This window comes from Pteronotus mesoamericanus, unplaced genomic scaffold, assembly GCF_021234165.1.
Source record: "Pteronotus mesoamericanus isolate MK-2021 breed Mesoamerican mustached bat unplaced genomic scaffold, CSHL_Meso_final scaffold_128, whole genome shotgun sequence".
Lineage (NCBI taxonomy): Eukaryota > Metazoa > Chordata > Mammalia > Chiroptera > Mormoopidae > Pteronotus > Pteronotus mesoamericanus.
In genome coordinates, this window is record NW_026555305.1 from 715,070 (window position 1) to 727,903 (window position 12,834).

Sequence of the window (12,834 nt, forward strand, 5' to 3'; positions counted from 1 at the left end):
GGGGAAAACAATCAACTGATGTTACTCTCTCATCTATGTCTCTCCTTCCCTCTTCCTGTCTCTAAAATCAGTACACATATACACAGGTAAGGATTTTAATAGATAAATAACCAACCAAAGCAAGTATTCTATCTCTAGAATGTGGAAGAAATGAATCCCTCACACATTACTCAAAGAATGCAAATAAGTACAATCACTTTAGATCACAACTTGCTAATTTTCTTTTAAATCCTCACCCATAGACATTTTTTCGATTGCTTTTAAAGAGAAAGTGAAAAAAGGGTATGAAAGAGAAACATCAATTGGTTGCCTTCAGTATGCACCTGAACCAGGCATCAAATTTGCAACTTAGCTATATGACCAGGCTAAAAATGGCAACTTAGCTATTTCACACCCCTTCAGTTAGGAGACAGGGTTCCAACAAACCAAGTTACACCAGCCAGGGCACAACTTGCTAAATTCTTTCAGTTAACATTCACCTACACTCCAACTAAGAGGCTGCATTATGATCATTGACAAAGATAAACAAAACATATATCCATTAGATGATTATATACAAATGTTTCTACCAGCTTTATTTTCACTAATCTGAGTGTACAAATAACTCAATGCCCATGAACAAATGAATAAATAAGGGTGACATGTTCAAAGACAGGGATAATTCTAAACAAAGAAGATCAACTACAAATATATCATTACTAAAACTCAAGTATTTACATAACATAAATAAAAGTAGAAAAACTACTTTGATTCCCATCATATAAACTCTATTAAATGCAAAGTTGTCCATGAAAACGGAATGCAAATCAATGGTTACTTAGAGAGATTTGAGGTGCAGGGAGAGATTTGAAATATGTGGTTTACTTATAAAAACTTTTAAGGAATGGTTCAAAATTTGAAAAATCTGTATTCCAACACTTTTTGGAAAATAGGTTTGGCAACTTTACATTCAATCCATGACATCACATCCTCCAGAAGTCACTTTTTCTCAGTGATATCAAATACACCAAACAATAAATAACTGATTCAAATCAATAAGAACACTATCAGTAAAGCCACATACCTACTCTATAGGTAGTACTTTATAAAGTTATTTTTAATTTTTCTTATACATACCCCTTTTCTTTATCTTTGTTTCCCTACCTGGACATCAATGGTCTTTAGGTGAATACATAAAAGGCTACAGAAATCCACAAAACCTCTTGATAATTTTAACTGACAGTTACTTTGGCCACAGAAGATAAACATGCCTGGAGATCATCAGATTCATGAACACACTGATCCTGCAGTCTTTTTCCCAGTAACATTTCTGGATGCACATTCAGAAAAGGTACATTCCAGCTAGCTGGCTGCAGTCTCCTCCAATCCCTATTAGGCCAAAGATTCTGTAGCAATCATGGTTTACCCTAATCAGTTTCCTTCAGTGTTGTTAACACTAAATAAGGAAATAGTACATTTCATATATATCTAAGAAATTCTGCCAATGTGAACTATCATGTACAAAGATGGGCTAGCATTTTGGGCAAAATGTTTCCCACATTCACTGTACTCATAAGGCCTTTCTCCAATATGAACTCTCTGATGAGAATGAAGGTCAGTTTCTGATTCAAATTTGCACATCTCTACACTCCAAAGTACTTCCTCCAGCAATGGCAGGACAACTCAGTAAGTTGGAGCATTGTTCAGTGCACCAAAAAGTTGCGAGTCCAATTCCAGGCACGGCACATACCTGGGCTGTGGGTTTGATTCCCAATCAAGGCACATACAACACAAAACCAGTTGTTGTTTCTTTCTCACGTTTTCCCCCCTCTTTCTCCCTTCTCTCTCTCTAAAATCAATAAACCTGTCCACAGGTGAAAATTAAAAAAAAAAAAAAAAAAGTTCTAAAAATCTTTATTGTAAGTCATCTAATGACAACGAAGGTCAAAGTTTCTGATAAAAATCTTCCCACATTCACTGCACTCATACCGCCCTTCTCCTGTGGGAGCTCTCTGATTGTAAACATCACTGCTAATGAAAAAGAATTTCTCATATTTGCTGCACTTTTAAGGCCTTTGTCCAGTGTGAAATCTCTGATGGTAACAAAGACTATGGCTAGTGTCTAAGATATCCACATTCACTGCAATCATATGGTTGTTCTCCAGTGTAAAAACTTTGATGATAACAGAGATTACTTCTACTGGTAAAAGGTTCCCCACATTCACTACAATCATTCTCCAGTGTGAACTCTGTGGTGCTAAACGAGGTTAGCGCTTCGGCTCAAAGATTTTCAACATTTGCCACACTCATAAGACTTTTCTCCAGAATGAACTCGATGGTGTTGAATAAGGCTGGAGCGTTTTATAAAGCATTTCCCACATTCGCTGCACTCATAAGGCCTTTCTCCAGTGTGAAGTCTCTGATGACAATGAAAGTCATATTTCCTCTTAAAAGATTTCCCACATTCACTGCACTCATAAGGCCTTTCTCCAGTGTGAACTCTGTGATGTTTACAGAGGGCAGAACTACTGGTAAAAGCTTTTCCACATTCACCACACTCATAAGGCCTTTCTCCAGTATGAACTCTGTGATGTTTACATAGGTCAGAACTGCTAGTAAAAGATTTTCCACATTCACCACACTCATAAGGCCTTGCTTTAGTGTGAACTCTATGATGTTTACGGAGGTCAGAGCTACTGGTAAAAGATTTCCCACATTCAATGCACTCATATGGCTTTGCTTTAGTGTGGACTCTGTGATGTTTACGGAGATCTGACCTACTGGTAAAAGATTTTCCACATTCACTGCACTCATAAGGCCTTTCCCCAGTATGAACTGTCTGATGATAACGGAGAGCAGAGCTACTAGTATAAGATTTCCCACATTCACGGCACTCGTAAGGCCTTTGTCCATTGTGAACTCTCTGATGACAATGGAGAGCAGACCTATTGGTAAAGGATTTCTCACACTCACCGCAGTCATACGGCCTTTCTCCAGTGTGAACTCTCTGATGATCACGGAGGGCAGAACTATTGGTAAAAGCTTTCCCACATTCACCGCAGTCATATGGCCTTTCTCCAGTGTGAACTCTCTGATGTTTACGCAGGTCAGAGTTACTGGTAAAAGACTTCCCACATTCTGAGCACTCATAAGGACTTTCTCCAGTGTGAACTCTCAGATGACAATGAAGGTGAGAGCTACAGGTAAAAGACTTCCCACATTCTGAGCACTCATATGGCCTTTCTCCAGTGTGAACTCTCTGATGACAATGAAAGTGATATTTCCTTTTAAAAGATTTCCCACATTCTGAGCACTCATAAGGCCTTTCTCCAGTGTGAACTCTCTGATGATCATGGAGGTTAGAGCTACTGGTAAAAGATTTGCCACATTCACAACACAAATAATACTGTCTTCCAGTAAGAAAATCCTGATCCTCAACAAGTGTGTCATCACAGCCAACGGCTTTTTTACCTTCTCCTGGGTTGTGACAGTTTGTACTTTGAAAAGTCATTCCAGACTTAGAGGTTTCATTTTCCCTGTGCATGGTGTGAATAGCCACTTGCTCAATAAGTTCTGAGCAAAGTATTTTCCAGCCTAACTAGAGGTATAAGGCCTCCATGACAAATGGAAATTGCAGGTCTTTGCAAGTGAGACCCTGTCCACAGTGCTTGTGAAACAATTTTTTGTTCGGTGCTCCTCCAGGTGCTCGTGACACTTTGCACTGAAATAAAATTATTTTGTACATGCCCCACACCACAGCAATTTCTGTCTGTGTTGTGTTCCCTGTTGGTCAACCAAGAAGAAAATGTCTCTCAAGACAGGCTCACAACTCTTACAGGGGTGGCTCCTCTGGGAAGGCAGTGCTGATGGGATTTTAGCTTGTGAGACTCTTACAGAACATTCTGTTCAATGGATCCCTTGACATCCTCAGCTCCACAGCAGCAACCTGAACAAAAAGAAAAACTGTTGAAGTACATATTGACCAATAGGGAAGGGTAGTCTCACCACAAATTTGCATCTGTCACGTCTAATCATAATTCCATGTTGACAGTTTTCAAAGTGAGATAGATTCTGAAAAACTCGTAACTGTGTATTACCAGGCCACTAACGTCTGTAAATAATGGGCACTTCATGAAACAAAGGACACTAGGATAGGATGGGACACAAGGAAGAGAAGAAAGGTTTAGAAGTTGTTTTACCACTGACGGCTGCCTGCAAAACCCTTCCTGCTGGTAATGTCAGGCTGTGTGGAGGAATGTGAATGTACCCCAAACCATGACAATCAACTGTAGCAGAGGAAATGCTGTGCAAGGTTTATATAGAAATATGTACACACTTCAGGGCTCAACAGGCATTAACCCAAGTTAGAAAGCACCAAAATGGCTCTTTAGAGAAATGGTTGTGGTGTAGAGCAACAGTCCCCAACTTTTTGGAACCAGGGATAGGTTTCATGGAAGACAATTTTTCCATGGACAAAGATAGGTGGCAGGGGGAATGGTCTGGGGATGATTCAAGCACATTACATTTATTGTGCACTTTATTTCTATTAATACATTGTAACATATAATGAAATAATACAACTCACCATAATACACAATCTCTGCTAATCATAATCTGTGTCTGCAGCCGCTCCCCAGCACTAGCTTCACAGCCTCGGGTACACTTCAGATCATCAGGCATTAGATTCTCATAGAGCACACAACCTAGATCCCTCACATGCACAGTTCACAGTAGGGTTTGGGCTTCTATGAGAGAAACTAAACTACGTATAGTTTCAGATGGGTGAGAGATTTACCACTGATCATATAGGAGGCAGAGCTCAGGAGGTAATGCAAGCAATGGGGAGTGGTTATAAAAACAGATGAAGCTCCGCTTGCCCATGTGCCGCTTACCTCCTGCTGTGCAGCCTGGTTGGGGACACCTGTTGTAGAGTTTACACAGGCAGATATTAGCCCTGGCTGGAAGTCAGAGTAGAAATGATAACCATGAGAATGAACAAACGGCAAAGTGTCAACAGTTGGAAAAGACATGTAGATTAAGGTGCGGCCACTGGTAATGGTGACAAAATACAGTTAAACAGAACAGTTTTCTCATTATGTTTTAACAAAGCCCTGGCATCAAACTCTACCCAAGTGCCATTCATCAATTCCAGACCACCTGTGAGCCCATCCTGTCATGGCTGGGCTCATGTCCCTCTTCCAATTCACTGAGTAGAGCAATCACATGGCATACTGATGATGCAAATGTATGAGAGAAAACAGAAGTGATTAATAACCAGCACTGTCGCAGAATTCAGCACAAACAGACCAAGGGAAAAGATCTATGTGAGAGACATCAGCAAGATGGCAGAATAAAAAATACAAATATTCAACCCCCTTCAGGAGTAATTAGACAATTATCTATGATAAAAAGCAGCCCTTGAAGAAAGGGGTAAAGGCTTGGGGACCAGTTTTTCTAAACTGCCATAAAGTGGAGCATAAAACAAAGAACTGCATAGAAACAACTGCGAGAGAGACTGGCTTAGCAAAGATGGTTAGATTCACAAGACAAGGGTGAGCACCTATTCTCCAAGCCACTGTGCTCGTTCTACAGTGGACTCTAGTGGACTGTTCATAAATAACCATGGCAATCGTTATCTCTAAGAACTTCAGGATTCTCTATCACGTCTCCAAACTCCCCACAGACTTCACTTCAAAGAATCTGTAGAGTTTGTCCGCATGGATATCAAGAGGAACCCCCTTGGCCACAACATCACTTATGAAAGAATAACATCAGTATTTCCCCAGCAACCTTTGTCACCACCAAGACTCCAAAAGAGATCACTAAATGTGGGATAACTACTGCCCTGGCCACTGAGGATGTCTACAGCCTTCACTTCTCTGATCTCAGCTCATGGGCAGCAGTAAGAATGAGAAGTGAAACTTGACTTCAGTACAAAACACAATACCCCACCTACTAAGCACAATTGTATCCACATGCAGATAAAACTACTTCTCTATACACAATTGTTTGCTGGTGGATTCCCAATCAGGGCACATGCCTGGGCTGTGGTCCAGGTCCCCAGTTGGTAGAGTGCAACACTCAACCAATCAATGTTTCTCTTGCACATCGATATTTGTCTCTTCCTCTTCTCCCTCCAGTCCTCTCTCTCTCTCTAAATAATAAATAAAATCTTTAAAAAAGAACCACTTCTCTAAACAGAATTGGTCCATAAAGTCCAAAAAAGTAACTGTTTCATCAAATGCTCAGATATTAATACTAAGACAAAGAGAAATATTTTTTAAAAATCACAAGAGGAACATCACAATGTTAAATTGAATTTCCAATAAATGGAGGCATACAAATTGCCAGACAAAAATGCCACTAATCATTTTTAAAAACCTCGGTAAAGGCAAATACACATGGAACTCAATATAATGAACAAACATAAACACATGGGGTTCAGAGAGATAAAAATCAATAAAGAATGAAACATAAATTATAAATTAGAAGAATATGATGAATAAAGTGAAAGGTGCAAACAGTTTCAAAAGCAGACTAGAGCAGTCAAATGGTGACCTCATCTCAGAGGCAGGTTATACAAAATCATCTATGTAAAAGAAAAAAAATTTAGAAGAAAGGCAGCCTAAATGAATTTTGAAACACCATAGAGATAACCTATATTTATATTATGGTAGTCCTGGAGGTAGTGAGAGACAGAAAAGGGAGCTGAAGGAAAGGAGTAAAAGTTTTACTTTTAATAAATGAGCTAAAGATTGACTTCCAAATATGAAAAAGAAATATGAATAACCATGTTCATTATCCTCAGAGGTCCCTGTCCAGATACAGTGCAAATAGGCTTTCAGCAAGATGCAGTGTAACAAGAGTCAAAAATGAAAGGCAAAGAAAATTTCAAAAGACCAAAGAGACTAGACACTCCTCATGTACAGGACAATGTTTCTGGTAAGGCTAATGGTAGATTTCTCTGAAGAATCCTTGCAAGCTAGGAGACTATCAAATGATGTATTCAAAACACTAAAAGAAAACATCTGCACACCAACAATACTTTAACCAGAAAACCTCTTCCTCAGAAATAGCGAGAAAAAAGAAACTTTCCCAGAAAGGCAAAAGCTGAAGAAGTTAATTTTCATTCATCCTTACTTACTAGAAATGGCAATAAAAAAAATTTATTTCACCTGAAATAAAAGCATACGACATAAAAACACAGAAACATAGAAAAGTGTAAAAACTCTCTGGTAAAGTTGAGAATGTCATCAAGTTCACAATACTAGAACTCTTCATTGGTGGAGTGTACTTTATTTATTGTATAGGATAAAAATTAAGTGTATTAAGAATAACAAATGGTGACCATAATTTGTTAATAGATACACAAAATATAAAGATTTAAACTGTCTGCCCTGGCTGGTGTGGCTCAGTGGATTGAATACTGGACTGTGAATCAAAGGATCACCGGTTCCATTCCCAGTCAGGGCACATGCCTGGGTTTAGCCCAGGTCCCCAGCAGGGGGAGCCTGAGAGGCAACCATACATTGATGTTTCTCTCCCTCTCTTCCTCCCTCCCTCTCCCTCTCTAAAAAATAAATAAAAATAAAAAATAAACTGTCACATCAAAACATATACAATAGTGGTATGACAGAGAATCGAAGGGTAGAATATCTGCATGCAACTGAAGCTGTTTTCAGGTTACAATAAATTATACGAGTATGAAATGTTTTACATAAGTCTAATGGAAAACGCTTACACAATCCTACATAATGGATGCACAAAAGAGAAAGGAATTGAATCATACCATATAGAAAAGGATCAAATCACACACACAAAAAAGCATGAGACAAAAAACAAACTACAAAAGAAGCAGAAAACAATTAAAAAAGTGGCAATAGTAAGTCTTTCAACAAATTCTTCAATCAAGAGACAGAGTGGTTGAAGGGATGAAAAACATAAGACACAAAAGCATTTGAGATCTTGCTTTATTGGCCACTGACATCAGTTTGGCTCAAATAAACACAAAAATTCTCACGATGGGTGAAAAAGTTGAAGGGATTAACAAGTACAAATTGGCAGTTGCAGAATAGTCATGGGGATGTAAAGTACAGCATAGGGAATACAGCTAATAATATTCTAATAACTATGTATAGTTTCAGATGGGTGAGAGATTTATCAGTATGATCACTTAATAAATATCTTATCACGGGGCTATACACATGAAACTAAAATAATGTATGTCAGTTGTAATTAAAATTTTCTTAAATTATTTTTAAGTATATTTTATTGATAATGCTATTATAGTTGTCCCAATTTTTCCTCCTTCGCTCCTGTCCAGCCAGTACCATCCATTCCCTCAGGCAATCCTAACACCATTGAAAAATGTTTAAATTTATAAAATATATAAATAAGTTGAGGCCTGGCTGGGCTTACCTTGTGCCCACCCCAAAACACCCCCATGAGACACAGTATGTTCTGCCTCCAAGAAATTCACTAAAACTTTATAAACACAAATAGGCTAAAAAGAAAGAGATGTAAAAAAACCAGAGAGCAAGTAGTAGCTAAAATTCAATCAGACAAAACAGACAATTTCAAACACTTTCGCAAAAGAAAAAAGTCATCCTAAAATGATAAAGGAGTCAATTCATTAAGAGAATTAAGTTTCAATTATTCTTCACCAAACCACAGAGCACCTCAATACATTAAGCAAACACTATGATATCTGAAGGCAGAAAACACAACGCAAGAGTACTAGACAACTTAAATATTCCTTTCAACAATGGGAAGATGATCCCGTTCAAAAGCAATAAGGAATTATTGAACTTTGGCTATATTTTAGAGAAAACAGAACTAGTAAATATATACAAAGCATTTTATCCAGCTTTGGCTGGTGGCTCATTTAGTTGGAGTGTTGCCCAGTGCACCAAAAGGCTGCAGGTTCGATTCACAGGAAGAACAAATACCTAGGTCGCAGGTTTTATCCGAGGCCAGGGCATGTGCTAGAGGCATACAATGGATGTTTTTCTCTGTAACAGGTAATAAACATATCCTTGGATGAATATAGGAAGGAAGGGAGGGAGGGAGGGAGGAAAGGCTCTGTCGAGAAAGTATACATCCATGTGATATGAAAAATAGAGACACATACTGAAGAAGATACAGGATACAAGAAACATCAGCCCTGGCTGGTGTGGCTAGGTAAACTGAGTGCCTGCCCCCTGAATCAAATGGTCGCTGGTTCAATTTCCAGTCAGGGCACATGCCTGGGTTGCCGGCCATGTCCCCAGTAGGGGGGTGCATGAGAGGCAACCACACATTGACATTTCTCTCCTTCTCTTCTTCCCTTCCACGTCTCTAAAAATAAATAAATAAAATCTTAAAGAGAGGGAGAGAGGGAGGAAGGGAGGAAGGGAGGAAGGGAGGAAGGAACATCGTACAGCCCTGGCTGATGTGGTTTCGTGGGCTGAGTGCCGGCCCGTGCACTGAGAGCTTGCCGGTTCGGGTCTTGGTCAGGGCACATGCCTGGGTTTCAGGCCAGGTCCAGTTTGGGGGCACACCAGAGGCAACGTTATATGTATCTCTTGCACAATGCTGTTTCTCTCCCTCCCTTTCTCCCTCCTTTCCCCTTGGGACCTCACACAGTTCTCCCAATGGCCATCAGCTGCCCTGTCATATTTTCCTGAATCTCATGGACTGTTTGAAATCTCTTCCCTTTCAAAGATTTTAGTTTTGGGAAAGCCAGAACTTGCAGGACGCCAAATGTGGGCTGTAGGGGGGCTGAGTCACCTGGTCCTGGGTGATCTGATGTTTCACCAGAAAATTCTGCACTAGATGTGATGCATGAAGAGGGACACTGTCATAATGAAGTTGCCAATCACTAGTTACCCATGGCTGCTGCCTTCTGAATCACCCGAATAGTTTCTACAGAGGAATGTTCAAGCTTAATGCAAAATTTGATGAAGATTTGTTGTTCTACTCACTCATTTTGAATGTGATGACCATACGGTACACATGCATATTCAATGGTATCTACTGTCCCCAATGATTAGTACAGTGAAGTCTACATTGTTCATGTATGAACATTTGAGTGTATTCTCCTTAGCTGCTGGGTTATGTCAATGTTGCACAAACCATTCTTGTTATATCAACAATGGCTGGACATTTTCCTTTTTTTTAAATTAAGATTTTATTTATTTACTTTTAGAGAGAGCAGAAGGAAGGTTGCCTCTTGAGCATCCCCCACTGGGAATCTGGCCCACAACCCAGCCATGTGCCCTGACTGGGGATCGAACCAGTGACGCTTTGGTTCACAGGCCAGCACTCAATCCACTGAGCCACACCAGCCAGGGCCAATGGTTGGACTTTTTCCAGACAGACCTCATATGCCCTGACTAGGGATCAAACAGGCAACCTGTTGGTTCATAGGCTGGAGCTCAATTGACTGAGTCGCACCAGCTAGGGCTGTATGATTTCCTGAGGCGATCCTTGCAGAAGAATGTTGGGGTGAGTATTTTTAAGGGCTTTAAGAAGTCTCCATACTTATTAAGTTTATTCTCCCACCATCGTGGGAATTTAAAAAATGCTTTTCCTCACTAATCAATGTGATCTATTAGGCTTCTGGCAACTCTACTGACCTCAAATCCTATTCTATGAGGGTTCAGTACAGCAGTTAATGGGGCTACAGGGAGAGAAGGGGCAGTGCAAAAAAACCAGCCCTGTCAAGTCCGGGATCTACCTAAAATGGGAAAGCAAACAGTGTACAGTGTTCACAGGTGAGAACACAGCAATCCCTGAGGAATGAAGGGCTCAAGGGAATTGCAAAGCCTAGTCCAAGTCACCAGTGAGTGTGGGATGGATTGACTGATTGATTTAAATTGGAGGGGGTAGTTTATTAAAGTTTGGGGAAATGAGGCAAAAAAACCCGTGAGCCCAAGACTGGCGGCTGCTGCTGTCCATTGCTCTCTGGGGGCAAATCTGGTCAGGGCCCTTAGAGCTTAGGACAGAAGCAGCACACTACAAGCCTGAAGAAAGGGGCGATGCAGGCATGTCCAAAGAAGAGTGTACAAGGAGTGTCTTATCAAGTGAATATATAAGAACAAAGTTCTACAGCACCACATTGAGGTACAGGTGTCTCTGACCCTGAACAAGGAGGCATCATTCTGTCCTAGACACAGCAACATCCTCAAAGGCCACAACAACATATCAGAATTAATACAAACAAATCCGGAACAGTCTGCCGGAGCTCCCCCAATCGTACAACGTACAAAACTTACCCAGACCCAAATCCCTCTTCAGGACCCAGTTCAGAGACGACACCTGCCCTTGGTGCCAGTGCTGCCTGCTGTCGCATCACAGTCTCATTAAACGCTCTCACCATCCTCAGCAACAGAAGCAAAGATGGGATGTGCAGCAGACATGCAGCATCTATGCTCAGACCGGACCTGCAGGGCTCTATCCCTCCCGCCCAGCAATTCCACTGAGTCTCCCAGATCACGCCTCCAAAGTACAGCCAAACGTGGGCTCATAATTCACCCTTCAATCCCCACACCAGGTACCCAGGACCAAGAGCTCCCGCTCCCTCTCGCGGCGCACACCATTCTGTGACCTCGTCCTCGTTCACAGCTTCACCCGCAGGTTCACTCGCTCCGCTCTGCCACCTCCTGCTCCACACCCCAGGCATCTCTCAGAAATCACCCGGGAACTTAGCAAATGGCTTCCAGAAAGAGTCTCAGCTATGTCATACCGACCTGGTACAACGGACAGTACACAGTACAGCTGAAAGAAGTTCGGGAAAAATCCCACACAAGACGGAGGCGCTCGGATCCTCGTAGCAGAGCCCCTACCTCTGGACAGGAACAAAGGAAAACGGTTTAAGGCAGGAAGCCCCTGCGTCTCTCACGGAAACCGCAACGACAAGGACCCCTCCCAACCAGCGGCAGAATCAGAAATTGGCGCCACAAAACTTGGGAGACAAAGCCCCCACCCTTGGAAACGCATAAAATCCCAAGACCTGGGCTCTCGCTCTCTCACGCTCCCGTGGCCCCGCGTCCACTCGGAGGCCCTCGTTTTTGCTTCTTTCATAGAGGCGCCCACACTGACCTCTTTTTCTCTATTTGCACAAAACTTGCTTTAGTCTCACAGCGATGTGTCCTTGACGCCTCTCCTGGGCCAGTCAAGGGCCTGAAGGCTGCCGGACGCGGGAAAGTTTGTGGAACCTGCCGGGGCAGGAGCAGCCGCCGGTGGGTTAAGAGGTTCCGTCAGGAAACCGCAGTCGGCCCCTCAGCCCGTCGCCCTCTCCCACCCCGTCTCACCGTGTGTCACCCACGAGCGCCTCACGTCCCGGACGCCGGGGCCTGGTCTGTAGGACGTGACGGGCGCCCCCCACGCGGGCTGCGGGGCTCGGCGGCGTGAGGCGCGGGGCCCAGGAGCGCGCACTCACCTAAGCAGGGAGCCTCCGCGCGGCCGCCGCCATTGGGCTCTGTGGGCGGGGCGGAGGCTACGAGACGCGGAGGCCCCGACCCGGCCTCCTGCGGCTCGTCCTGCCTGGGAGGCGCCTCCGAGCGGCGAGGACCGCACGTCTGGCGCACACCAGCTGGGGAGGGTCTCTCTCGCTGAACGGAGCAGAGAAGTAAAAATGTCTGCCACTAAAAAACCCGGGAAATCACAGCCTAACTGATGCTCAGACAGGAAAAAGCCCCACTCCTGGGCTTTCATTGGCTTAAGGCCGCCGTCTTCGGCGCAGTGCCTTCTGGGTAATGTAGTTTCCCAGCTCCCGCAGGGAGCCTTACTTTCCCCGTCACCGTCCTTGGCCAATAAAAATGGTATAGTTGGGCACAACTGTAACAGCAGAAACAATTTTTAAAAATGTTTAAC

At 42.5% G+C, this 12,834-nt stretch overlaps 1 protein-coding gene across 1 annotated transcript; it reads right to left on the minus strand.

Moving 5' to 3' along the window:
* Positions 1-654: 654 nt before the first annotated feature.
* Positions 655-12,582, minus strand: LOC129082548 (zinc finger protein 135-like). The gene is made up of 2 exons (XM_054588246.1): positions 12,401-12,582; positions 655-3,925 (listed from the first exon to the last, which is right to left on the minus strand). The coding sequence occupies exon 2, from the start codon at positions 3,521-3,523 to the stop codon at positions 2,270-2,272; it is 1,254 nt and encodes a 417-aa protein (XP_054444221.1). The 5' UTR covers positions 3,524-3,925; positions 12,401-12,582; the 3' UTR covers positions 655-2,269.
* Positions 12,583-12,834: the final 252 nt, after the last annotated feature.